The sequence below is a fragment of the Bufo gargarizans genome, chromosome 3 (assembly GCF_014858855.1).
Source record: "Bufo gargarizans isolate SCDJY-AF-19 chromosome 3, ASM1485885v1, whole genome shotgun sequence".
Taxonomy (NCBI): domain Eukaryota; kingdom Metazoa; phylum Chordata; class Amphibia; order Anura; family Bufonidae; genus Bufo; species Bufo gargarizans.
This window is the reverse complement of record NC_058082.1, coordinates 128,446,136-128,474,062: the sequence shown is the minus strand read 5'-3', so window position 1 is coordinate 128,474,062 and position 27,927 is coordinate 128,446,136. Positions and strand designations below refer to the sequence as shown.

The window sequence follows — 27,927 nt, the reverse complement described above, 5'->3', positions numbered from 1 at the left end:
GGATCTACGCAAACAGCCATGAAAGGCCGAGATAAGACAACCCCTTTAATAGTCACTAACTTCTCAAAAATGCTAAATAAATGAAAAGGAAAGGTGAATATAAGACATTTCTAAACTAACATTCTCTGCTTATGGTGCTGTTACACACAGAGGTTTTCGCACATTTGGGCCATGGCCACAAGGTACCAAAACCAGCAGGTTTGGGTACTGCGGCATTGGTTACTAATAAAGGAAGTGGTAACTCCTTGCTGTCTGGTAATGGCCACATGGTTTTTCTCCTATTAACAAATAGGACTTAGCACTTCATTTATTGGTAATCACTGTGGACCTGCAGCTCCTGGTCACAGCTTGGTCATGTGATGGCTACATGTGACAGCGCCCTAAACGTACCTTTACACGAGGCGATTATCTCGTTGGTTTTATCGTTTGTGTGGGCACAAAAATCATCCTTGAATGTTAACGATTTCATACGTGTAAAAAGAAATCGTTCACTGCACGCACAAATTCAGACGATTACACCGTGGACGTGTTTAAGCATGCCATTCAAGTTATTGCTTTGTGCATGCGCAACTGTCTGCTTTACAAATGATGGGATATGTGATTGAAATTACGATTTTGTGAACGATAATCGGCGCGTCTAGGGTGATTGTTGAAACCTTCACTACACCAAGAAAAGACTCATTCGCCGCTCAATTATCTTCTCGTGTAAAGGTACCTCAAGAGGAGATGGACTGTCAGTGCACTGAGGAATGAGATTACATGTTGCCTATTGACGTCCATGGAGAGAAGAGCGATGAGGAGGAATGAGCTGCTAGAGGCCTGTTTTCCGGTAAGATATATTACCAAGTTTCTTTTATGTGCCTTTACTATTGACCTATGTAAAGTTAACATTTTACAAAGTTTAAATTTTTACGTCATAAAAACAAAATGCACCCTATTTATCCACAAAAACACATTTTACCAAGCAAAGAAGGACATTTAAAGGGGTTTTCTAATACTTTCCTACTGATGGCCTAGCCTCCGGACAAGCCTTCAATATCAGATAAGGAGTAGCTCTGCAGATAGAGGCAAGCACCAGAACTACATAGCTCCTTCCACTGTGTACTGGACTGAGCTGGTTACTGCAGTGCTGCTCACATTCATTTCAATGGGAGTTGAGGTGCAGTAACCACCGCTCTCCATTACACAATGGACCTAACTGTGTCCTAAGGGCAACAAAGCTACAAACCTCCCTTTAGACTAAATCCTTATTGGTTATCAGTTATAAAGACACATGAAATAATCCAAAATGAAATTGGCCGTTTTTGGGATAATAATTATGGCTCAGCAAAAATTCAAGTTGTATGGGATACCTTTAAGGCGTACATGAGGGGATTGTTGGTTAGTAACATCGCGAATCTTAGAAAGGAGTACGGGAAAAAACAGAAAAACCTAGAAGAACGTGCAGCACTGGCGACAGAATTCTTTTATATGAATAAGACGGAGGAGAATAGGGAAAATATGCAAAGAGCCACGCAAATATACTCAAATTTTTTATTGGACAAGGCCCAACAGAGCCTTTTTTTTAAGGGGCAAAAATACTTTACGGAGTCAGGGCGACCTGGTAAATTTTTGTCCAGAGTAATATCAAGCCAACAATCTAAAAAATTTATAGATAAGGTTCGATTGAGTGATGGTAAGATGGTCACTGGACAGGGTCCGGTAGAGAAGGCCTTTGTTGACTATTTCCTGGATTTGTACAAGGCTGAAACTAAGATCACAGACGATAAGATAGATTTCTATCTTGACAGGATTACCTTCCCTTCTATTACTGAGACGCAAAAGAAAGCACTCGAATTGGAGGTCTCAATTCAGGAACTCGAGGGAGCTATTAAATTATGCTCAACCAACTCTACTCCTGGTTCAGATGGGCTTCCATACGAATTCTATAGTAAATATAGGGAGTGTATTCTCCCTAGACTGCTGGAGGTCTTTTCTGAATCAATGGAGTATGGGAAGTTGCCAGATTCAATGATGGAAGCTGTAATAATATTAATTCCAAAAAAAGGCAAGGACCCCCTAGATCTAGAATCTTATAGACCAATCTCACTTCTTAATGCAGATGTAAAGCTTCTTGCGAGGGTCTTGGCTACAAGGCTTTCTAGGGTTATTTCCTCTATTGTCCACCCGGATCAGAGTGGCTTTATTCAGAACAAGGGTACACATCATAATCTACATCGGCTCTTTTCTAATATTCAGGCCCCTGGGGGGACCGCTCGCTCCATCCTGTCATTGGACGCCTCTAAGGCCTTTGACAGGGTGGAGTGGCGCTTCCTCTGGAAGGTTCTGGCAAGGATGGGCTTTGGAGAAAGGTTCATAGGTACTCTTAAGTTATTATATGGATCTCCAAGGGCAAAATTGAGTCTTAATGGAATCCTGAGTAGCAGTATTGATTTAAATAGGGGCACGCGGCAGGGCTGTCCATTATCCCCATTGTTATTTGATATTTATATCGAACCCCTTGCTATGGCCATTAGACAGGACGATCAGCTTAAAGGATTTGGTACGCTAGGAACACAAGACCGTATCTCATTATATGCGGATGATGTTCTTTTTTTTATAGACCATACGGAAATTACTCTCCCTAGGATTATTCAAATGGTTAAAGCATTTGGTGAGGTGTCTGGTTTTCTTATAAACTGGGCTAAGACCAGTTTGATGCCAGTGGATCCCCTGCCACAGAAAGAGGTCTCTGTGACACAGTTGAATATTGTTGACACTTTTCAATACTTGGGTTTGATTATATCACCTCGGGTTGAAAATTTTATACAACTTAATTTGATCCCCATAATGGTAAGCAGTAGAGCTAAAATAGGGATCTGGCTGAGACTTCCTCTATCTAGAGCCGACCGAGTCTCATTAGTTAAAATGGTGATATTACCACAATTTTTATATGTGCTCAGGAATACACCTATTTGGATACAAGATAAGTATTTTAAACTTATGGAAAGAAAAATTAATGATTTAATATGGGGAAGAAAGCGAGTTCGAATAAAGCTGGAATATTTGTATAAATCAGTGGAGTGCGGGGGTTTAAACCTCCCTTACTTTAAAGGGTACTTTATTGCAGCCCAGCTATTGAGGTGCTATGAATCAGAGAACAGTGCACTGCTGGGGAAGATGGTAATTAGCCATGCCCACAATAATATTTTTACCTTGTTGGAATCCGGGCTATTGAAGAGCTATGAGCGAGGCTACAGAGAGACTATAAAACTACTCCTGAAAGTGTGGGCTACAACTAGGACATGGTTGAAGATTAAGGGTTCATTTACATTTACGCCTCTTTGGCATAATGTGCACTTACAAAGGCTGGATGATATTGCAGCCGACACATTTTGGCAGAAGAATAAAATTTTATATATTTCACAGGTAGTTAAGGATAGAGATATTAAACCATTTATAGAGATGACACAGAATATAAAATTTTTTTCATGGTTTAGGTATCTTCAATTGCGCTCAGTACTATCCAGTTTGGATGACAAACTGGTGTTGGATATAGATAATTCATCTTTTTTGAATGAATGGGTAGGGGGTACACTGTCTAGAATAAAAATTTCAAATATATATAAGCTATTACTTAAGGCACGGTTTAATGATACACATTCACCAGGACAAAGAGCGTGGGAGCTGGATTGCCCGAACTTACAAATAGAAGGCTGGGAGAATATTTTTGGGAACTTAGGTTCACTGTCACAGAACTTCAACCACGTTCTAGTACAATTCTATATTTGCCATAGATTATATATTACTCCATTGTGGATGAATAAATGTGGATTAAGAGACACGTCAAACTGCCCCAAATGCGACACTGTAGGAGTGGACTTTCTTCATATGATATGGACTTGTCCAGAACTTATAAACTACTGGAATACTATTAATAATTGTATTATGTATAAACTAAAAGTTCGAATCCCTTTTGAACCACAAGTATTTGTGCTTAATGATCTTTCCAAATTAAATAATCACAAGTATCAAAAGATTTTCCTGAGCAGAATATTGATGCTGGCTAGAATCTTGGTCAGTCAGACCTGGTTTGCTTGATTCACTCCAGATATAAATACATGGATAAATTTAATTGTTAAGGTAAAAAACTATGAGAAAATTATGTACAAACAGAGGGAAGCTGAGGACAAGTGGATTAAGATATGGGGTGGTTGGAGGATTGATTAGTTGAGGTCAAATTGTTTTATTTATAGGGGTTTTATTTTGACGCACCACAGGTAGGGGGGAGGGGGGTTGGGGGGGAACTGTATCCCTTTTTCTATTCTGTAATGTTTTGATATATTAATTAATAAAGACAATAAAAAAAAAAAAGGGCAACAAAGCTACTCTCAAACAGCTGATAGGCAAAGGAAGTATGGGGTGTCAGACTCCAGCTGATCTGATACTGATACCCTATCTCCAGGGCAGGCCATTATTATCAAAATACTGGAAAACCCCTTTAAGTGGAAAAAAATGAATATGATTATAAAGTGCAAAAGGATGTTTGCATGCTATAAGCTGAGACGCCTAATAAGAGCACAATGTATATAATGTCTAACATCCCTTAAGTCGTCCTGACGTACAATGATTTATAAATACACTGCTGTTACACTATGGATGACCCATTAAATCAAGGGAAAAGGAAAATGTCACATTGAACTTTTCAATATAATCAAAGGAAATAAATAACTTTATAAAGGCAGTTAAAGTTATACATTCAGAACTCAGAGTGATAGGTTTTACAGCAACTATACAGATACAAAGAAAGATTTTCCAGGCACTGTCACCTGGAGAACATCAAGGAGTCCTGTCTGTAAGTGACAGAACATGTATATATAAAAAATAATAATAAAACGAAACTCTAAGTTTATAGCGGTAGACAGGGCGGGATTTTCTATGTCTGAATCTCAAAGCCTAAAAAAACTAAAAACTTTGTCCAATATTGTCAAATACTGCTGATCACCGACAGCTCTGAGCTGTCATAGAGGAAACATCTCAGTAGATATTAAAAAGTAATTACCTCCTGATATTGAAGCTGAAATTTAATGCCCTTGAAACAAAAGACATATTCATAAATGTGTCAATCAGCAAACGCTTGTGTGCAGCCAATATAGCCAAGCAGCACGACATCTCTCTTCAGCAATTTAAGATGGACCACTGCAAATATGCATTGTCAGAGCAAAACAAGAAAAGACATAAGGGACCTTATCCCACCATCATTCTCCTTATCTAGATTCTGGAGTGGCTAGACATGTACTGGTGAATGGGTTTTTCTGCATAAAGATGTGAGAAATGCATGTTATAACTACACGTTTGTCGTAAAGAAATCTTGAAGCTGTCTTCATCTTTGTGTTCCTGTTGCTGCAGAACATTAGCTCGAGTGAGTCCATTGCGGGAATCGCGCTCCGTGTGCGAGTGTGATCCTCCGCTCTGGACTTGCACGGCATTATCATGATTTATAATACTGTGTGTCTCTGCATGGCCTTCCACAGAATCATAGTGACATAAAGCTGTCAAGCAGAGGCACATAGCATTATAAATCATGATAATGCCCTGTGCTCCTGCGAGTCCAGAGCAGAGGATCCCGCTCACACATGGAGCGTGATTCCCACAATGGACTCGCTCGTGTTAAACCGCCCTAACAGGCCATTGGTAGTACACTAGATAAATGGCCAGCTCTAGGCCATCTCCAAAGTTCACTCATAATATGAAAAAAAAACAATCTCAAACTATAAAATACAATTTGGTAAAACAAAGAAGCAAAACTTTCTTCTGGGATTTAAAAAAATATATAGGTTACTATAAATAAACTAGTTGCATATGTAACATAGTACATAAGGCCGAAAAAAGACATTTGTCCATGCAGTTTGGCCTGTCATCCTGCAAGTTGATCCAGAGGAAGGCAAAAAAAAAACTTTGTATGTGTTATGTGTTATAAGGAATAATGTGGTTGCAGCAAAAACTGCTTCACAGTTAGTAAATGAGTCACGCAACCAAATATAAGCCTCCTTCTTCTCGCATTCATCACACACTATGTGAAATGGATTTGTCACCTCGCACTCACACTGTTCATGAAAATACTAAATTAGGAAACACTACCTGACATCGCCTTCTTGTTTCAATAGCCCTATTCAGATGACGAAAGAGACGGACCATTTACATACGATATTACCAGCAACACTGACCTGGACTACATCTGTGCAGCGTCACGCTGGCTCCTTTTTTTACTATTTGATTTAGGAAACAACAAATACAATCAGAATACATTTGCTTTCTTATAAAGCACTAACCTATTCCGTACTGCCGTACATAGATATCCACAGTATGGGTAAATCTAGTACATATGGGTAAAGCAATTCATAGGCGTGCACCCTAAAGCACAAACACACACTGCGTGTGCATGTGCATGTGTATGTGTATGTATGTATGTATGTATGTATACATTTATATATAGCCTTTATGTCATTTGCCCCCATTATCAGCCCGTATGCCTCATTAGCCCCCATATGCCTCATGGGCCCTCATATGCCTCATTAGCCCCCATTATGCCTCATTAGCCGCCATTATGCCTCCATTATGCCCCCAGCAGCCTCATTTTTATAAAATAAAAAATCACTTACCTCTCTGCTCCTGGACGCCGCTGCCCGTGATCCTCTTCCTCCTGCTGTCGGCTTTGCTCTGAACTGGCGCGCACAGCGTGACGTCACAAAGCGCCTCACGTTGTGCGCAGCCCTGCACATCCGACAGCCGAGGACCAGGAAGTGGTAAGTACATAGCGTTCACCGCTTCCTGTTCCTCCGGTACATTAGTATTCACCCAGGCACACCTGGCACACCCTGTATGCACGCCTATGAAGCAATTCAAATATGGAAAGAACATAAATGCACACTTGCTGCCCCTGAAGTACGGCATAACAAGCATGCTAACAAGGGTAAACCTAAGCGGAGAGGCTGCCAAAACTGCATCAGGGTTACAAATTTAGCTTATACAGAACATCCAAATGATTGTTGACCTCTCCAGTCTTAGCTACAGTCCGTGTTTATGAATCTACAATATGAAATATAATGGAAAATACAGGACCTATGTGTAGAAAGCCTGACACACACTATGATAAAAGTGCTCATCAATCCATTTCCGAATGCTCTATATGGGACTCTATAAGCCTGGCATAAGCAAATGCCATGTTCTACCATAAGAACATAATACCAAGCTTTTTTTCCATAGTATTATAGAAAAAATCCAGCAGCACCTCAAATAAATTTTGCATTTATTTCTTAATTTAAAATCTGATGGAAACAGTAGAAACATTATTATGCATCAAAGGCTTTAAGTGTTTTTCTAATACGACAATAAGATTTTAAAGAGGCATTTTTTTGGCCATATAATGCCAATTCACCAGCAATATTCCCCTGCCTCCAGTTTGTAAATGCTAACAGGGAGGAACCTATCAATCACAAGCAGGAGACAGGGGAGATAGGCTGTAGCTGCAATATGATGTAGGATACACTCAGACTCAGCAGTGTGATTTAGGGGACAGTAGTCCTGTCCATCACTGGCTGCCCTTAGAGGAGAGCAAGTGCAATGTGATGAGACTTTGCCCCCTGAGTCGCTGAAGAGCCATAGGCATAATGGGAACAGTAGGCTGCACTAGGGGAACCATATCAGGCAAGAAGAAACCCATAAATGGCACATTAACCAAAACCGGTATTCACAAAGGACTTACAAAAGCTTGTTGCACTATACAGGTAAAAATAAAAACTTGCAGGAGTGAATTAATACACAGAATTCTTTTATTTGAGGTAATCCTGACATTTTCTACAATATGTTAGAAGCATCTGAGACTTGCAGTCCACCAAGTTGTCTGTGCACCCTCCTTCACCTGAATGGAAGTCGATGCACATGATGAGGGCATTGACTTTCTTACTTTCATTATATAGCCTTTCCATATCTCCTCTACATTCCACCTAATGCCTAACATGATATGACATTTGTAAGACTGAGGACACTGAAAGCAGAACTCAATTTTGTTTACCAATCCTTTTTGTGCATTGGATTTTCAGTATCTTCATGTAAAGATGTATTAAATAACACCAGTGAGGGAAGGACCAACAAAGACCTGTACCTTCTGACGAGACCACCGCCGCTAATACATCTTTATTTGTGAGATCAATTCTCCCTGTCCTGGGAATAGCTGCTCAGCACACCCCGGCTTTAGGAGGGATCAGATGAGATGAGCTTCTCCAGCACGACAAGCTCTTCTGATCTCTGATCAAGCTGTCAGGCGCTTGTCACGTGCTCATCTGATATTAGATTAGCATGACAGTGTAAAGAAGACCGACTGAGCTGAGGGTGAAATCACCCAGCTTGTCTCTGTCCTGTGCTCCGTTTTCATCAGCAAATCTCATGCAGGTTTAATAAAGCAAGCTTCCCTGCTGGAAGTGCATACTGTTCAAAAAGCAACATCCAAATGGTCACATTTATCAATTGCAGACAGGATCAATTACAGACTTGTGACTATTTCCAAGTCGGTCATTTTATTTCCATACAGAAAACATTATATACAGTACAAAGTCTACTTAAAAGGGTTCCTCAGAATGTCCTCCAGACTTCTGGGACAATCCTCGAATTAAGGGGCACAGCACTAGTGAAGCACCGCAGCTCCTTTACACCTATACTGAGGGGGCAAGCATCCTGCTCTGCCTGAGGGACCTTTCTTCAGTATGGGGAACTAGCACTGTAGAATAACCCTAAACCCTACATTACTTGCTCTCAAACTAAAGGCCCATCATCATTAATGACTGGATCATTAAAGGGGTTGTGCAGTGGCATAACACTAATGACCTATCCTCAGGATAGCTCAACAATATCAGATTGTGGGGGTCTGACTCCCAGAACCCCCAGGACCAGCTGTGTAAGCGCTGTGTCCCCTTCAAACAGCTGATTGGAATCGGCACCCCTGCTGATCTGAGACTGATGACAATGTTATGCCACTGCACAACCCCTTTAGTAGTAACAGGCTTACAGATGCTTTTTTAGATTACTAGTTAAGTATTCTTAAGACCACCGTGTTTCTTTAGGGCCCTTGCAGACGACTGTGTCCGGATAAGGTCCGGATGCATTGCGGCAAACCCATGCGAGTAGGTACCCAATTGCAGTCAGTTTTAACTGACTGAAGCGATTGCGTTCCTTTGTTCAGTTTTTATCGTGCAGGTGCAATGTGTTTTGCACGCGCGTGATAAAAAACTGAATGTGGTACCCAGAAGTTCAGGTTTTGGTTCAAGCTTGTGTAGATTGTATTATTTTCCCTTATAACATGGTTATAAGGGAAAATAATAGCATTCTGAATACAAAATGCTTAGTACAATAGGGCTGGAGGGGTTAAAAAAAAAGATATATTTTTTTTTTAACTCGCCTTAATCCACTTGTTCGTGCAGCCCAGCTTCTCTTCTATCTTCTTCTTTGAGGAATAGGACCTTTAATGACGTCACTGCGCTCATCACATGGTCCATCCCATTATCTTTTACCATGGTGATGGATCATGTGACGGGCCATGTGATGACCGTAGTGATGTCATTAAAGGTCCTTTTCCTGTGCACAGCAAAGAAGAAGACAGAAGAGAAGCCGGGCTGCGCGACCAAGTGGATTAAGGGGAGTTATATTTTATTATTTTTTTAACACCTCCAGCCCTATCTACTATGAATTCTGCATTCAGAATGCAATTATTTTCCCTTATAACCATGTTATAAGGGAAAATAATAATGATCGGGTCCCCATCCCGATCGTCTCCTAGAAACCGTGTGTGAAAATCGCACCGCATCCGCACTTGCTTGCGGATGCTTGCGATTTTCACGCAGCCCGATTCAATTCTATGGGGGCTGCGTTGCGTGAAAAACACAGAATATAGAACATGCTGCGATTTTCACGCAACGCACAAGTGATGCGTGAAAATCACCGCTCATGTACACAGCCCCATAGAAATGAATGGGTCCGGATTAATGCGTTCACCTCACGCATTGCACCCGCGCGGAAAACTCCCTCGTGTCAAAGGGGCCTAGGGGTGCGGTCACACGTGGTGGAATATGCAGGTGCAGATCTTTACTAAGAAGTGGATTTTGGTGCACATTTCTGTGCAGATTACATGCCCCAGTGCAATCAATGGAGACATTTGGCTTTGCAAATTACAGAGCAGAATGTCATTCCGCAGCAAAATACAGGGCAGCGATTGACACTTTTCAACCAGACAGAATAAGATGGTGAAGAATTACGCTGCACATTTGCTGGCGTATTTTTCTGCCACATGTGAAGACACTTGAGAACGTTCATTCTAACTTTTCACAAGATTATATAACCTTTTATTTCAGTCTATTTGTCGCATGGTAATAAAGAAGGCTGAACAGGACATATGTCTTTTTTCAGCTTTACCAAGTACGCTACTATGTTAAAGAAGAAATAATCTACTGGACATAATGAAAGCCTTACCCTTGGGATAGATTTCTTTTAAAGGCACATCTGCAGAAGACACAGCTCTGACCACTTGGTTAGCTCCTAGTAGAGTCACACAATTGGATCTCTTCATGTTTGCAAATTTGGTTGGTTGGAAAAACTGATCACCCGGGGAACTTGCTTGATTGCCCAGAGGATGTCTCCTCTTCCAGTTGTACACTTCACTAGCAGACTGCAATACGTGAAAAAGTTTTACTATTCCCAATGTCAAAGGGCCATAATAAAGTCACAATAATTGCTGGCATTGATCAGACATGTACAGGAATTGGAACAATTGACGCATCAATAGGAATATGGCCATTTAGGGTAAGCTCACATGGCAAATTTTTCCACCATATAAATCTGTGAAAAAATCCACAGCAGAAACCCCAGGCTGGTCTTTGGGGTTCGGCATCAGCTTTATATTTTTGAATGTGGCGAGTCTGCCCACAGCTTTAGCTCCACTGAACGGAACAAATCCACAAGCAGTTACCTGCTGTGGTTTTCAGTGGTGTCTGCCCAAAAACTATGCCGAGAAAGGACATGTTCTTTATTAGTGCGGTCTGGAAATTCACTCCGAAATAACCTGTGGCGGTATGGACGGCAGTATGGCTTCCTACTGACAACAATGGGCGGAAGGAAATCTGCACACAAAAATCTGCCATGTGAACAAGGCCTTACAGTGAGCATGCTAATATTCATAAAGTGGCAATAATTATCCTTTCCTAATAATTAGGAGCTGGAAGACAATTTTTTTTAAAATATTAAATAAGGCTACTTTCACACTGGCGTTTCTGGATTCGCTTGTGAGATCTGTTTCAGGGCTCTCACAAGCGGCTCAAAACGGATCAGTTCAGCCCCAATGCATTCTGAATGGATAGGGATCCGTTCAGAATGTATAAATTTTGGCGGCGTTTGGTCTCTGTTGCGTTTTTTAGACGGTCACTAAAACGCAGCTTGCCACGTTTTGGTGACCGTCTGACGATGCGGGGCCAAACTGATCCGTGTAGACTTACAATGTAAGTCACTGGCAACAGATCCGTTTGACACAATATGGTGCAATTGAAAACGGATCCGTCCCCCATTGACTTTCAATGTAAGTCAAGACGGATCCATTTTGACAGACTTTTTTTGAATAAATAATGCAAACGGATCCGTTATTAACGGACACAAGCATTTGCATTATTGGTGCGGATCCGTCTGTGCAGATACAAGACGGATCCGCACCAAACGCAAGTGTGAAAGTAGCCTAAGGCCGATTTTGTATTAACTACTAAATACGTGGACAGCTATGAAGTAATTGGAGGGGTATTCCCATCGTAGACATTTATAGCATGTCTATTAGCTATATAGTGTGTATGCTATGTAATAGAGATGTGGCTGCACTTGTGCATGAACGTTACAGAAAGAACAGCAGAGATGGAATCACTTTTTAACATGCTGAATTTAACATCACAGGTTCCTTTAAGGTATACATGGATTATATGTGCTCATTGAATATACTGTATAGAACATACATGAATGAACATACATCTACAGAAAAATGGGGCTCCAGTATTTTTTTTTCAGTAGTATTCTGTGAATTCTGTCCATAACAGAAAGTGACCCAATTACGGTGTTTAGTTTGATATGCAGAAAGCTCCACCTGGGAACCAAACAAATTCAAAAGTCCAGCATATTGATTTTCCATAGCCCTTACCATTAGGTCAGGAAACCCTACTACTATTGAAGCATAGCTATTTTCATCCGAAAAGATCCTATTAGGAGAGGTGATCTTCTGGTCAAGCGCGGCACTCAGGTTCTCAGGGGGCAGCTGATCACTGGAAATGACTTGCAGATTGCTGGACTCCAAACCTGAACAGAAAAACCGATGGTTAACCTCTGCTCTCTGATTACGTGCTAAATAATATTCCATTATTAAATATAAGCCAATGCCTATAAGCTCGAAAACCCAACACACTAAATGTGGCAACATGCAAGTACATAAAGCTGCTTGTGCCATGAGAATCCTACAGTTGTCATATACTGACTTTTGAGAAACTCTCCAAAACAAAATAGGAGGTGGAATCTGGCTGGAATATCCGGGAAGCAGACTGGTCAGCAGATTGAGCGTTTTCCACTAGTTTTCAAATATGATCCAACATAACCTCGATAAATTATATATAAATATATATATTAGATACCTGTTGTCACTTGAAAACCAGCACTTGCTGCTTCCTCCTCGAGTGCATGCAATTGGCAAACTCCAGTGTCCTCAGCGTCCATATGCAAAGGTGTCGTCAGAAGAAATTTCCTGTAGATTTCAGAAAAAGAACCGCACATTGAGTATCAGAAACGGTTATGTGAAAGCAAGAGGTTGACTTAGCAGTTCACATAATTACAAGCTTTGTTTCAGCTCCTTACGATCACAATTAGGGGGCACCATAATCACCAAAGTCTTTTGTGGTGAAGGGAAAGGGTGGGATTTATCTTGCAATTAATCTGGTGGCACTGTGGGGAATCATGACTAGCAGTGTTGAGGGGCTTTGAGGGACCTACATGCACAGCATATGTGTGACGTATATTTTTTAAGGACATCAAGCTTCATGAGGAACAGGAGTCAAGAAGCCATTCTTTTTAGCTTGTGGTTCATATGCACAGGGTCAAGTACTGTTACACTATTGACAGTATTTTTAAATATATACCATACATATGACAGATCCTATATTGGATTGGGGGATCATGTTGAGAATAAAGTAGGCATTATGTTATTTTCAGACATGGACTTGGTTTTTACCAAGTTCCATTCACGTTTTTGATAGGAAATATGAGTTATATAGATGACAAAGACAAAGTAATCAAGAAAATCCTATCAATACAAGTTATTTTTTTCCATGTTTATTAACTACTTATATCCAGTTGGCTCAGACAACACACACTTACTTATTGGTCTTATTCTCAACTAAGAGCCACTTATCTTCTGCCACTAAGAACACAGACTTGAGATTGATAGGTAAGGAGATTGCATGTGTAGTGCCCTCCAGAGCATCCAGGACACTGATGGAGTTACTGTAAAGCAAAAAGAAATCATAATTCTGCTGTGTGAGTTATTGCAGTACATAAATATAAGACTTGAGCTTTATGTTGTACACCCACCCGTTTTCCTGAAAGAACAGCAGCCAATTCTTGTGTGAGAATTCTCTACACATTCTATAGCTTTCCTGAAATAGATCAGACTTTTTAGATGATCCTCCAACTAGACTGTTGTTAAAACTGTAAGGAGCACAAAAGTTATCTTTCAGAAAGTGGTACCAATACTACTAAACATGCTTACCTGTGCCTCTTTACTACCCCACCAGGACGATTTTCTTGGTGGTTCTGCATCTTGCTCTGAGAACAAGATACGACGAAGTTCCCCACTTCTGGTGTCCAGCAAAAGAATGACATTGCTCTGTAAAGAAACATGAAGGCATCCACAAAATGAAATATTGAGAAATGACAAGATGCAGACACATCTCTGTACATTAATTTCGCTAGGTACCTTTTCATGCTTCATTCCTCCATCAGATATTCTCAGGTAGTTGGCACAGGTAATAGTTTTTGGTATAAAATAATAGTAGATAGGAACTATTTTAAAACTGTAACTTAGGTGAGTTTTGCAGTAGTTCTAACCATTAAGTTCAGTAATCAATGTCTGTGGACAGTGCCGTGGACCAGCTTTTGGTATATAAATAAATGGGTGCTAAATGTGTTGCTAGTAGAATCGTAATTATCATGTTAGGTCTCTTGGTTGCATTTTAAAATTCTTTATAAGTAGGAACCTACAGAGTCTTTTCATGATGTGAAAGTTAAAGGCTACGGACAGCATTTTACACATTTTGGGCTAAATATCATTTTTTCAATTGGCCTTTATTAGGCTAGTTTCACACTAGCGTTCGTCGGTCCGCTCGTGAGCTCCGTTTGAAGGAGCTCACGAGCGGACCCGAACGCCTCCGTCCAGCCCTGATGCAGTCTGAATGGATGCGGATCCGCTCAGACTGCATCAGTCTGGCGGCATTTCAGCCTCCGCTCCTCTCGCCTCCGCACGGGCAGGCGGACAGCTGAACGCTTCTTGCAGCGTTTAGCTGTCCGCCTGGCCGTGCGGAGGCGAGCGGATCCGTTCAGACTTACAATGTAAGTCAATGGGAACGGATCCGCTTGAAGATGTCACTATATGGCTCAATCTTCAAGCGGATCCGTCCCCCATTGACTTTACATTGAAAGTCTGAACGGATCCGCTCAGGCTACTTTCACACTTAGAATTTTTTCTAAGTTATTAATGCAGACGGATCCGTACTGAACGGAGCCTCCGTCTGCATTAATATGATCGGATCCGTTCAGAACGGATCCGATCGAACGCTAGTGTGAAAGTAGCCTTAAACATTTACAGCTGTTTTGGAGATACAGGGATTAAAAATCAGTCTGTTTGCAGAGTATCACTTCTCAGTCCTGTCAGATGACGGCTCTCCTCAGATCTCCTGATCTCATAAACACTTATTAATTTAGCTATAATATCAAACAGAGAAGAATATGGCTTATTGAGTGTGCGGTCAGGAGATCAGATATAAGGCTTCACATTAGCCATCAGCTGAAGGGAATGAGAAGTGATACTCTTCAAACAGACTTATTTTAAACCCCTATATCTCAAAAACGGCAGAAATTTTTAAATAAAGACCAACTGAAAAAATGATATTTAGGCCACAATGAGTGAAGCAATGATACAAAACAAATGCTGCTAAGGTGTCCATAGCCTTTAAAGTTCAAGTCTGCCTAACTGAAGAGCATTAAACATGCACGTTAAAAAGTAAAATGAAAATATCTGATGGATGTACAGGTAAACACATAAACCATAACTACAAACATAATTTCCTACAGTTCTTCCCACTTGAATAACATTTACTTTTTACTAGTTTTAATAATACATTAAAACTGAAATATGTATTAGAAATGCTTTTCAATCCAACAGAACCATCACACAATCAATACACATTTCCACCTAGACTTTTATTATCAGATATGCCCTGCAAGACGTGGAAAGTGGAAAGCAGAACATTTTAAGACGTCATTAAAACAGCATTAAACAAAATGTGGTTTTTAAGCCAGAACTTAATTTATAAATTAATCATTTTTCAAATTAATACTTTAAAAGAATACAATTTTGCAAATGCACCATAAACATTGCACCGGAAGAAAAAGCCATTTAATGCTTCAAGATCTCACACACCACGCATGTGGTGTGTGATTTGTGAGCCTATGACCAGTCTATTAGCATGCCCTCAAAATAAAACCCCTACGAGAAATGGCCTGGGCAGGCCTCATCAAAACGTAGAAATTTCTGCAACTGTTCCATTCGTCTGGAGACTGGGACTTGCAAAAAATATAAAAAATAAATTATGTGCTTGCTGCTTAAATTACCCAATTCAGGTAAATGTAATGGATTTTCCGGCCCAGAAAATTTCCATTATTACATTTCTTTTCATATGTTTATAGAATATGACACAAGAAACAAGATATTTCCTCTGTTTAAGCATTGATATAGCTGAAGAGTTCAGCCAACTGAAATACGGACACAAGTTGGTTTGGTTGAGAAAGTCAGCGTTTTAAGCTATTGCGACATGTGCTATGTACTGAGAGTCTGGTAACCTCTGGCTGACTTCACAATACCCAAGTGCTGAATGCCAAGCCTTACTCCAATGTACAAAGTAATACCATTGTAGTGTTATTACAATGACCATAACTGATGATGGTCAAATCATATAACATCTAATCTCTGAGCGATCAGGATTTCACTGACTTCATGCAAACAGACAGAAAGGAGAATGTTAAAGTAAAAATGACTACATAGATACGGGTTTGGTTTGTTATTACTGTTCATCCACACACTTGGCAGCAGCAGGGACGTAGCGGTAGCCGTCGCCAAAGATCCTTGTGCCACATAAGAAGACATTGGTATTATAGAAAGTGCATGCTGGTCAAATTATACCTCTGGCTATAGGGAAGGGGGGGGGGGGGATTTGGCATGGGTGGGGCGCCGTTTCAATTTTTGCCTCAGGCAACACTAAGGCAATGTGCCTTCCAACCCCTGACCACAAAGCACTGAGCGAATGGTGGCCCAAGCTGAACTCTTGCTACAGGGCCCATGAGCCTTTAGCTACACCCCTGCTTGGCAGCTACTTCCACCACTAATGGGTCAAATTGAAATGTAGTAGTAAACATCTATCATCTTGAATATGAACCATATGATATGGCATTAGTAGCCATTGAGATTCTAAAAGAGCTTCCTTTCTGATCAAATGTTTGAAGAGGCAACGGGGCTCCGGTGAGCATGGCGGTCTCCACACCGCTTACTAAACACAGCACTGTACATTGTATAATGCAGCTCAGGCCCATTCACTTAGGCAATGTGACAGATGAATGTGAGGTCATTGGCCTAGGACGAGGCTACAGTGCTCAAACAGCTAATGGGCAAGGGTGTTGGGTGTCCGACCCACACTGATCAGGTACTGATGACCTCATCTCAGACAACCCCTTGTAATAAGAAAATGTGTGAGAACTTTAAAGTTCATTACAGTGAGAAATGCACTATAAAGAATTTGGATGAGATGCAAATATACAAATCAATAGTTATCAACAAGCTGCCATGTTTTATCCACTAAAGTCTATTTTATGGTCTTCTGTTAAAACCTCTATATTTTCCAGCACCTAAAATGGAAACAGAGATACATAATTTGGTGTACTTTCAATCTGTAATCACAGAGGAAGATTTACTATATGAAATGTTGGCATAAAATAGAAAACACTTTCCAAATCTGTAGCACACACCATACAAAGCTTTACAAAATGCTGGAATAATGAGAGAAACACACAGGCACATGCTTGTTTTTCTTCTCATGAGCGTATTTAAAGGAATATTCCAGTTATCCCCCATATAGAAACGCCGCAGCCTTCTCTCAGCTCACTAAGCACAGCTCCGTACATTGTATAGCGGCTGTGCTAGTTATCGCAGCTCAGTCCCATTCACTGCAATGGTGCGGAGATGCGCCTAGGCCATGTGACAGATGAATGTGACTTTACACGGTCTAGGCCAGGCATGCGCAACCTGCGGCCCTCCAGCTGTTGTAAAACTACAACTCCCACAATGCCCTGCTGTAGGCTGCTACCTGTAGGCTGTTCAGGCATGCTGGGAGTTCTAGTTTTGCAACAGCTGGAGGGCCGCAGGTTGAGCATGCCTGGTCTAGGCGAAGCTGCAAGAAGGCCGCATCGCTACTTATACTACTCAAACAGCTGATCGGCAGGGGTCCCAGGTATCAGACCCCCACCAATCAGACACTGATGACCTATCCAGAGCATAGGTCATCAGTTAAACTATCTCAGAAAACCACTTTAACAAGATTGCTACAGTCACTCAGGTCCCCTAAGTGCAAGCTTCCAAGCTAACCTTTATATCACATAAAATAATAAAATGACTGGTTGTTGCTGGACTTTACAAGCGAAGTTGCCAAAAATGTCCTCCATCCCTGACATCACTTCCTGCTTTGCAGCTGTATCACATTGACTTCCAGCTCTTCCCACCATCTGCAGCCTCCCATTATTACTTATATTCATATCCACATTTGGGGAGAAAAAATATGAAGCCCCATATGAGAACAAATATAATCTAACCAGGAAAGGGAATGCAGTACTGAAAGAATTAGACGACAATCGCTATAAAGCGGTATGTGCGGCGGACAAGGATAAGGGTCCATTGTTGCATTAGACACTGGCTTGTATGAAAGAGAGATTAATAACATGCTAAGAGCAGGGGCGGACTAGGAACTAAGTGTGGCCCTGGAAAAAACCTAACAGTGGCTGTTGTAGGTGGGCCCAAACTGACAGAAGGCGGGACAACACAAGTAGGCAGGGAACACAGAGGTAGACAGGGCCATCAATACCATAATACAGCACAAAATACTGCCCTAGCAGAGCTAAATATCACAGTGCAGCACAAAATACTGCTGCCCACGCCACAGTATGAAAATGTATGATCGTCCTCAGGATGGCAATACAGTTGAATTCAGTAAAGAACCTGCGCCCGCTGGTTAATTTTTGGCAAATTAAATACAGAGATGAGCAGAGATACTCATGCTATTCTTCTTCCCATAACTTCCTTTCTACAATCAACCTGGCTGTAGGGTACCCATACTTAATGTATATAATGCAAGATGTAACTTATGTACCTGAAAGTATCCCTGACTATTCACTAATCCTGTTGCAAATGCCGGTGGGAGATGGGTGAGGAAGGAGGCAGCAGATGTCGTGCCTGAATCCATTTTGGATCACCCTGGTAGATACGGGTAATGACATTTCTACTGCTATTGTAGAGTTCTTTCACCACAAAACAGAATCTGCATCTGGGTTAGTGGTGTGGGATGCCATGAAAGCATATGTAAAGGGTATATATATATTTTAACAACATTAGTACACACAAAAGTAAAGAGTTAATGACTGAGCTTATCAAATCTAACACAGAGCAAAAGTATGTGGAGTTCCCGAGTATGGAAAATGAAAATAACTGGAAGGAAGCACAAGAGCTATTAAAGAAACATTTATTGGCTAGGGCAGGAGATAATTCTTCCAAACCCAAAGGTATTTTGTTGAAGGCGAAAGTGCTGGCCATCTATTAGCCACAGGTATAAAAACACAGACTGGATCTTCCTGTGTGACGTCAATACGGGACACAAATGGGGACCTAGTCACTGGGGACACTAATATTATGGAACTAGTTCATGCCCATTTTAGAGAAGTCTATAAATCCAAGTTGCTAGTGACGCCAGAGGAAAGAGATGCCTATTAGTCTGACATACCCTTGCCTACTTTGTCACCAGACCAAAGATAACTTCTTGATGTAAAGGAGACTTTGGAGGAGCTAGAGGTGGCATTGTAATCCTTCCCCAATGTAAAAGCACCAGGGGAAGATATATAAAAAAAAAATAAAAAAAAAGAAAGAAATGTTGCTCCCTTAACTTCTTGAGGGACGCATTTCTTACTGGTGATCTGCCCAGCTTCATGAGAGAAATCGGGCAAGGACCTGTCCCAGGTAAACCCTATAGGCCAATCTCACTTTTGCCAGTGGATATTAAACTACTTGCCAAAGTCCTTATTAATAGGTTGCTGCAAGTTATATCTACTATCATTCACAAGGACCAGTCAGGTTTCATACCTGAGAAGTCTACATCCCTAAACCTCCAATGCCTATTTCTTAATCTCCAGATGGATATGGGTGGTAGTGGATGTGGTGCTATACTCTCACTTGATGAGGCTAAGGTGTGTGATAGTGTAGAGCGGGAGTACTTGTGGGCTGTGATGAATAAAATGGGATTTGGCCCAATCTTTTTCGAAATGGGTTAAATTGCTGTACACTGGACCAGGGGCAAGGATCCGGGCGAATGGGGAGTTGTCTCAGACACTGACGTTGGAAAGGGGGACATGGCAGGGGTGTCCACGGTCTCCTCTACTTTTTGCCATTGCTAGAGAGCGACTAACTTGTCTGAACCCAGCTTTGGACGCCAACCAGGGTTACTTATTAATTGGAACAAATCAGTTATCATGCCACTTGACACGCTCCCACCTGATTTGGGCTTGGATCACACCTGAAAATGTAGTGTGCTCCTTAAAATATTTGGAAGTAGAAATATAGCCAAATCTACATTCCTATCTAGAAACCAACTTAACCCCACTACTAGCTAAATTTAAGCTTAAAGTCACAGTCGCAGATGGGATAGGGGGGCGATTGATCACTCAGGTAATAGGACACTCGCCACCCACAGCAGCTTTGGATGAGTGGGTCCTCTCCAAACAGTAAGTCTGATGAGACAGGTATGGACAAAGGTTAAGAGTCTATTGGGTATTTTGGGTCTAACAAATTTAACATGAGTATGGAGGAATCCTGCCCTGTCTGAGCTTTTTAGGTTCGAGGGATTTTCCCACGTGGGTGCAACTGGGAATATGGTGTATTCACCTGCTGTATCCAAATGGTACCTTAAAGGGGTTGTCCGGGCTTTTACTATTAAAGACCTATCATCAGGATAGGTCATCAATAGAGATGGCCAGTTCGCAGTGTTCGCCCGCAAACACAAGCGATCTGCCATCTTAACTGACAAGTCCGGCGAGGCACAGGTAAGTCCTTACCTGTGCGCGAGCCGGTCTGAAAGGAAATGCAGTCTCCGGGAGCAGGCCGTTCCGAGAACAGCCTCCGGGGGGGGGGGGGGGGCGTTCTCGGAACGGCCTGCTCCCTGAGACCGCATTTCATTTCAGACCGGCTCGCGCACAGGTAAGGACTTACCTGTGCCTCGCCGGACTTGTCAGTTAAGATGGCAGATCGCATGTGTTCGCGGGCGAACACTGCGAACTGGCCATCACTAGTCATCAATATCAGATTGGCGGGGGTCTGACACCAGGCTGTATGAGGAGACGGCACTGCGCAGTGTGCACATGCCGTCTCCCTATTCTCTTCCTGTCCGCTGCTGCTGTCTATGGTCTTTTGCAATCTGCGACTTTTCCCCACTCATGCCAGGTCTAAAAAAGTTGGAGTGGGGTGGGCAGGGAAGGGGACAGGCTGTCAGGCCTGTCTCATTTACCATTTTCTATGCCTGTTTCAGGCGTAAAAGGGTCTAAATGTAAGACAGCTCGGAAGCTGTCTTACATTTAGAACTGGTGGAGGATCCACCAAAGTTATAAATGAGCTGGCGCCTCTACATAACTTCGGCGGAACCACTGCCAGCTTAGGGGTTTATTAAAACTGGCGTCTAAAATGCTGGTCTTAATAAATGTGCCCCTATATGCCTATGGTGTCCTGGGAAAATCCAATTTTGCTCACGTTACCTGAACTGGTATTTCCTTTCCTTTTGCTTTCAATCCCATAATTTCAGGGATTGGATCACTTACTGAAAGGTTTTTGGTTTGGCTGGATAAACATCTAGAGCTATTGGTCCTTAAGATGCACAGCTAAATTAAAGACACAAACAAGATTCCGAAGACTATGAACCATGTACAGTGGAAGGAACATTATTTGCCGGGTCATGTGATATTGCAGTATTATACACTGCAATCCCAGACAACTCTTGGTGACAACTTGGTGACCGAATAACTAAATACATTGAATATTCTATGGAGTTTCTGTTATTTTGTTTTGTAAACTCTATATTTTGTGAACGAGGCCGTAAGAATTTTTTAAAAAGAGACAAGGAAGAAGAAGAGTGATCAGTGGTGGTATAATTATAGTAAGGATCCATTCACACAACCATAGTCCATTTTAAAGACAGCAAACAGCAGATCCGCAAAATAAGGATACTGTGCAAGCCCCTTCCATGTGCTTCCGGGTCTGTGCAGTCGAGCCGCAAAAGATAAGATATTACGTCAATGGGTCCGCACTGTGATGCAGCGTGCATACGGCCGGTATCCATGTTTTGCGAGTCCACAAAAAGGACAGGGACGTGTGAATGGACCCTAATGGAAACTTTAGAAACAGATGCTGAAAATTTGGCTTTGAAGAAAAGAAATCCACAATAAATAATTACCTGTTCTTCATGCAGAATGACCTGTCCAGTCAGTGGATGACCCAGAGGTGCTACACTCACAAATGGTTGCCATACGCTTCCCACAGTTCTAGGGAAAACATCGTACAAATCCACATAGTATCCTTTATCGTCATTAGTCTTCATAAAATACAATGATACTGGATTGCAAGTAACCACGTACACTGTAGTGTCTGCATCATTATCTGGAAAAAACACATTTTAGATTAAATACTCTGTTCATTCATCTATCAATTTCTATTGAAGCCGTCCCATTGAGATGAATGGGGACAGATAAGCTGTAATTACAGTGCTAACTGCTGCAATTGCAATGGCATGCGGGTAAACAATGAAGAGAAGGTAGTGCTCGTATGCAGGGGCAGATTAAGTGCATGATAGGCCCGGGGCTGTCTACCCAACTTGGGACCCTCCCTCCATTTTAGTTTAGTTTTTTTTTTGTATGAAGAGGCTGTGGTGGTTCATTAGCGCCACATTCTTTTCCTAGGCAATATGACATCTTCAGACAAAAAAAATAAAATACCCCAAATTACCCCAAATTGGGTCCTAAACTGAAAAATGTGGTCGCCAAATTTAAAATACATATAATTATAATAAAAAGACATGGAGGAGAATACAGCACCACATCCAGTGACATATCCTGTCATGTAGACCTTCTCTTTCCTCTTCTCCTCCATTTGACCCAGACCACCATGGCAAATTCTTTCAGCCAGCATCTCGTCTCTACAGTTTGTAACACAGACACGTTAGATTTCTAAATTTTTCCATCAACCTCCTCATCCTGGTGTCCCCACAGTATTAGGCTACTTTCACACTAGCGTTCGGGCGGATCCGTTCTGAACGGATCCGCTCATAATAATGCAGACGGAGGCTCCGTTCAGAACGGATCCGTCTGCATTAAAATGGCAAAAAAAAAGCTAAGTGTGAAAATAGCCTCGGACGGATCCGTCCAGACTTTCAATGTAAAGTCAATGGGGGACGGATCCGCTTGAAGATTGAGCCACATTGTGGCATCTTCAAACGGATCCGTCCCCATTGACTTACATTGTAAGTCTGGACGGATCCGCACGCCTCCGCACGGCCAGGCGGACACCCGAACGCTGCAAGCAGCGTTCAGCTGTCCGCCTGTCCATGCGGAGGCGAGCGGAGCGGAGGCTGAACGCCGCCAGACTGATGCAGTCTGAGCGGATCCGCTCCATTCAGACTGCATCAGGGCTGGACGGCTGCGTTCGGGTCCGCTCGTGAGCTCCTTCAAACGGAGCTCACGAGCGGACCAGCGAACGCTAGTGTGAAAGGAGCCTTAACCTGCTGCCACTCCCAATACTGTGCCCGTTGTGCTCCCCAATGTCCCAGGTATTATACTGCTGAAAAAATAATGACCCTAATAGACATAATTGGAGTCATTTATCAAACTGGTGTAAAGTAGAACTGGATTTCCAAAAGAGCTGTCAAAAATGAATGGTGGAACCTGATTGGCTGCTATGGGCAACTAAGCCAGTTCTGCTTTACACCAGTTTGATAAATGACCCCAAATGTTCCTATAGTGTCCACAGCAGCTATAATGTCCCCTAGAGTGCCCCGATTAATAATACCACCCTCTATTGTGCTTCAGGCAATAATCCCTGTATAGTGTCCCCAAAAATAATAGAATTGCCCCTACAGTGCCTCCCCAATAGCAACACCACCATATAGTAATTTCCACCACACTACCCCCACAAAGCAATCCCACCATAGTAATTTCCCCTACATAGTAATTTCCACCACACTGCCCCCACATAGTAATTTCCACCACACTGCCCCTACATAGTAATTTCCACCACACTGCCCCCACATAGTAATTTCCCCCACACTGCCCCACATAGTAATTTGCCCCCACATAGCAATTTCCCCACACTATCCCCACATAGTAGTCCCTCCCATAATAATTTGCCCCCACATAGTAGTCCCTTCCATAATAATTTGGCCCCACACAGCCCCCACATTCCCCCCGATGTACTCGATGTCTCTTCACTAATTTGTTCTCCTGTGTGTGTGTGTCCCCCCACATGTCCCCCAAAGTAGGCACAAGAAATAAAAATAAAAAAAATGAAAAAAAAAATTAAAAGCTAAATACTCACCTATGTCCATAGTAATTTGCCCCCACACTGCCCCCACATAGTAATTTGCCCCCACACTGCCCGACATAGTAATTTGCCCCCACACTGCCCCCACATAGTAATTTCCACCACACTGCCCCCACATAGTAATTTGCCCCCACATAGCAATTTCCCCACACTGCCCCCACATAGCAATTTCCCCACACTGTCCCACATAGCAATTACCCCACACTGCCCCCACATAGCAATTTCCCCACACTGTCCCACATAGCAATTACCCCACACTGCCCCCACATAGCAATTTCCCCACACTGTCCCCACATAGCAATTTCCTCACATAGCAATTTCCCCCACACTGCCCCCACACAATAGTTTCCCCCACACTGCCACCACATAGCAATTTCCCCCACACTGCCACCACATAGCAATTTGCCCCACACTGTCCCCACATAGAAATTTCCCCACACAATAGTTTTTGCCACACTGCCCCACATAGCAATTTCCCCACACTGTCCCCACATAGCAATTATCCCACACTGCCCCCACATAGCAATTTCCCCACACTGTCCCCACATAGCAATTTCCTCACATTGCAATTTCCCCCACACTGCCCCCACACAATAGTTTCCCCCACACTGCCACCACATAGCAATTTCCCCCACACTGCCACCACATAGCAATTTCCCCCACACTGCCACCACATAGCAATTTGCCCCACACTGCCCCCACACAATAGTTTCCCCCACACTGTCCCCACATAGAAATTTCCCCACACAATAGTTTTTGCCACACTGCCCCACATAGCAATTTCCCCACACTGTCCCCACATAGCAATTACCCCACACTGCCCCCACATAGTAATTTGCCCCACACTGCCTCCACATAGTAATTTGCCCCCACACTGCCCCCACATAGTAATTTGCCCCACACTGCCCCCACATAGTAATTTGCCCCCACACTGCCCCATATAGTAATTTGCCCCCACATAGTAGTCCCTCCCATAATAATTTGCCCCACATAGTAGTCCCTCCCATAATAATTTGGCCCCACACAGCCCCCACATTCCCCCCGATGTACTCGATGTCCTTGATGTCTCTTCACTAATTTGTCCTCCTGTGTGTGTCCCCCCCCCCCCCCCACATGTCCCCCAAACTAGGCACATGAAATAAAAAATTAAAAAAATTAAAAAAAATTAAAAGCTAAATGCTCACCTATGTCCAGGGCCAGGCGCTTGCTCGCAGAGGAAGGAGGGATGAGGCAGGCGTGCACACGTCACAGTGCTGTGTCCCGTCACAGGCGCGCAATGACGTCATCACGCCCGCTTGCACCGGGATTTCACTACCGCTTAGGCCTCAGGCCTACTAGGCCTGAAGCCTATGGTAGTGATCGGTGATGGGACAGGGAGCTATGCGCTCCCGTGCCCCGTCGCAGTATGTGGGCGTTCGGGTCGGCATTGGGGCCCCCAGTAGTGCTGAGCCCGGGGCTGCCGACCCGAATATCCCTATTGTAATCCGCCACTGCTCGTATGAGCACTACGTTCTCTTCAAACAGTTGATCGGTGGGGTTGCCGGCTGATCTGATATTGATGACCTATCCTGAGGATAAGTCATCAATATAAAAAAAAAAGTGACATCACCTTTAAAGCTGATATTGAGACTTATTGCATGAGATGTTATGTGATTTGATCTGATCAAAATTACATTGCAAAACCACAACCAAAATACTACACAGTGATTTCATGCAATCTCAATTGACAGAAATGACACACAATTTCCTGCAATTTTAGGGAGGACTCTTCTTATTACGTTACTGCATTTAATTGCAATTGCATTTAATATAAATAGAACCCTATGGGGAAATTGCATGTGATCTGCAATAATTACAAAAAAATGTAACATTGTTGGACTTTGACACCTGTTGCTCTCAGACCTCAGAGTATGTGTCACAGGTTCTAGATTTCCTTAATATAAATATCTTTTACTATATCTTTATATAGTCCAAGACGATATTAAAGGGAATTAGAAATCGCTGGCGAGAAATAGAAACATAGAAACTTAGCTATAAAAACAATGCAAAAAATGTAAATAAATACAGACGTGGACAAAATTGTTGGTACCCTTTGGTCAATGAAAGAAAAAGTCACAATGGTCACAGAAATAACTTTAATCTGACAAAAGTAATAATAAATTAAAATTCTATAAATGTTAACCAATGAAAGTCAGACATTGTTTTTCAACCATGCTTCAACAGAATTATGTAAAAAAATAAACTCATGAAACAGGCATGGACAAAAATGATGGTACCCCTAACTTAATATTTTGTTGCGCAACCTTTTGAGGCAATCACTGCAATCAAACGCTTCCTGTAACTGTCAATGAGACATCTGCACCTCTCAGCAGGTATTTTGGCCCACTCCTCATGAGCAAACTGCTCCAGTTGTGTCCGGTTTGAAGGGTGCCTTTTCCAGACTGCATGTTTCAGCTCCTTCCAAAGATGCTCAATAGGATTGAGGTCAGGGCTCATAGAAGGCCACTTTAGAATAGTCCAATTTTTTCCTCTTAGCCATTCTTGGGTGTTTTTAGCGGTGTGTTTTGGGTCATTGTCCTGTTGCAAGACCCATGACCTGCGACTGAGACCAAGCTTTCTGACACTGGCTAGTACATTTCTCTCTAGAATTCCTTGATAGTCTTGAGATTTCATTGTACCCTGCACAGATTCAAGACACCCTGTGCCAGACGCAGCAAAGCAGCCCCAGAACATAACAGAGCCTCCTCCATGTTTCACAGTAGGGACAGTGTTCTTTTCTTGATATGCTTCATTTTTTCGTCTGTGAACATACAGCTGATGTGCCTTGGCAAAAACTTCGATTTTTGTCTCATCTGTCCACAGGACATTCTCCCAGAAGCTTTGTGGCTTGTCAACATGTAGTTTGGCATATTCCAGTCTTGCTTTTTTATGATTCGTTTTCAACAATGGTGTCCTCCTTGGTCGTCTCCCATGTAGTCCACTTTGGCTCAAACAACGACGGATGGTGCGATCTGACACTGATGTTCCTTGAGCATGAAGTTCACCTTGAATCTCTTTAGAAGTCTTTCTAGGCTCTTTTGTTACCATTCGGATTATCCGTCTCTTAGATTTGTCATCAATTTTCCTCCTGCGGCCACGTCCAGGGAGGTTGGCTACAGTCCCATGGATCTTAAACTTATGAATAATATGTGCAACTGTACTCACAGGAACATCTAGTTGCTTGGAGATGGTCTTATAGCCTTTACCTTTAACATGCTTGTCTATAATTTTCTTTCTGATCTCTTGAGACAGCTCTTTCCTTTGCTTCCTCTGGTCCATGTCGAGTGTGGTACACACCATATCACCAAACAACACAGTGATTACCTGGAGCCATATATATAGGCCCAATGGCTGATTACAAGGTTGTAGACACCTGTGATGCTAATTAGTGGACACACCTTGAATTAACATGTCCCTTTGGTCACATTATGTTCTGTGTTTTCTAGGGGTACCATCATTTTTGTCCATGCCTGTTTCATGAGTTTATTTTTTTACATAATTCTGTTGAAGCATGGTTGAAAAACAATGTCTGACTTTCATTGGTTAACATTTATAGAATTTTAATTTATTATTACTTTTGTCAGATTAAAGTTATTTCTGTGACCATTGTGACTTTTTCTTTCATTGACCAAAGGGTACCAACAATTTTGTCCACGTCTGTATGACAGAAAAAA

General features: G+C 42.2%; 1 protein-coding gene across 2 annotated transcripts in view; it reads right to left on the bottom strand.

Moving 5' to 3' along the window:
* The window catches only part of VWA8 (von Willebrand factor A domain containing 8), a 429,985-nt gene that overhangs the window by 117,654 nt on the left and 284,404 nt on the right, over positions 1-27,927 (bottom strand). For both annotated transcript variants that reach the window (XM_044284760.1, XM_044284761.1), the window contains exons 30-36: positions 22,077-22,279; positions 13,817-13,933; positions 13,639-13,703; positions 13,426-13,551; positions 12,687-12,796; positions 12,203-12,357; positions 10,501-10,696 (exon numbers count right to left, since the gene is read on the bottom strand). In XM_044284760.1, the coding sequence (XP_044140695.1) occupies positions 10,501-10,696; positions 12,203-12,357; positions 12,687-12,796; positions 13,426-13,551; positions 13,639-13,703; positions 13,817-13,933; positions 22,077-22,279 (972 nt within the window). The remainder of the gene's footprint in view (positions 1-10,500; positions 10,697-12,202; positions 12,358-12,686; positions 12,797-13,425; positions 13,552-13,638; positions 13,704-13,816; positions 13,934-22,076; positions 22,280-27,927) is intronic.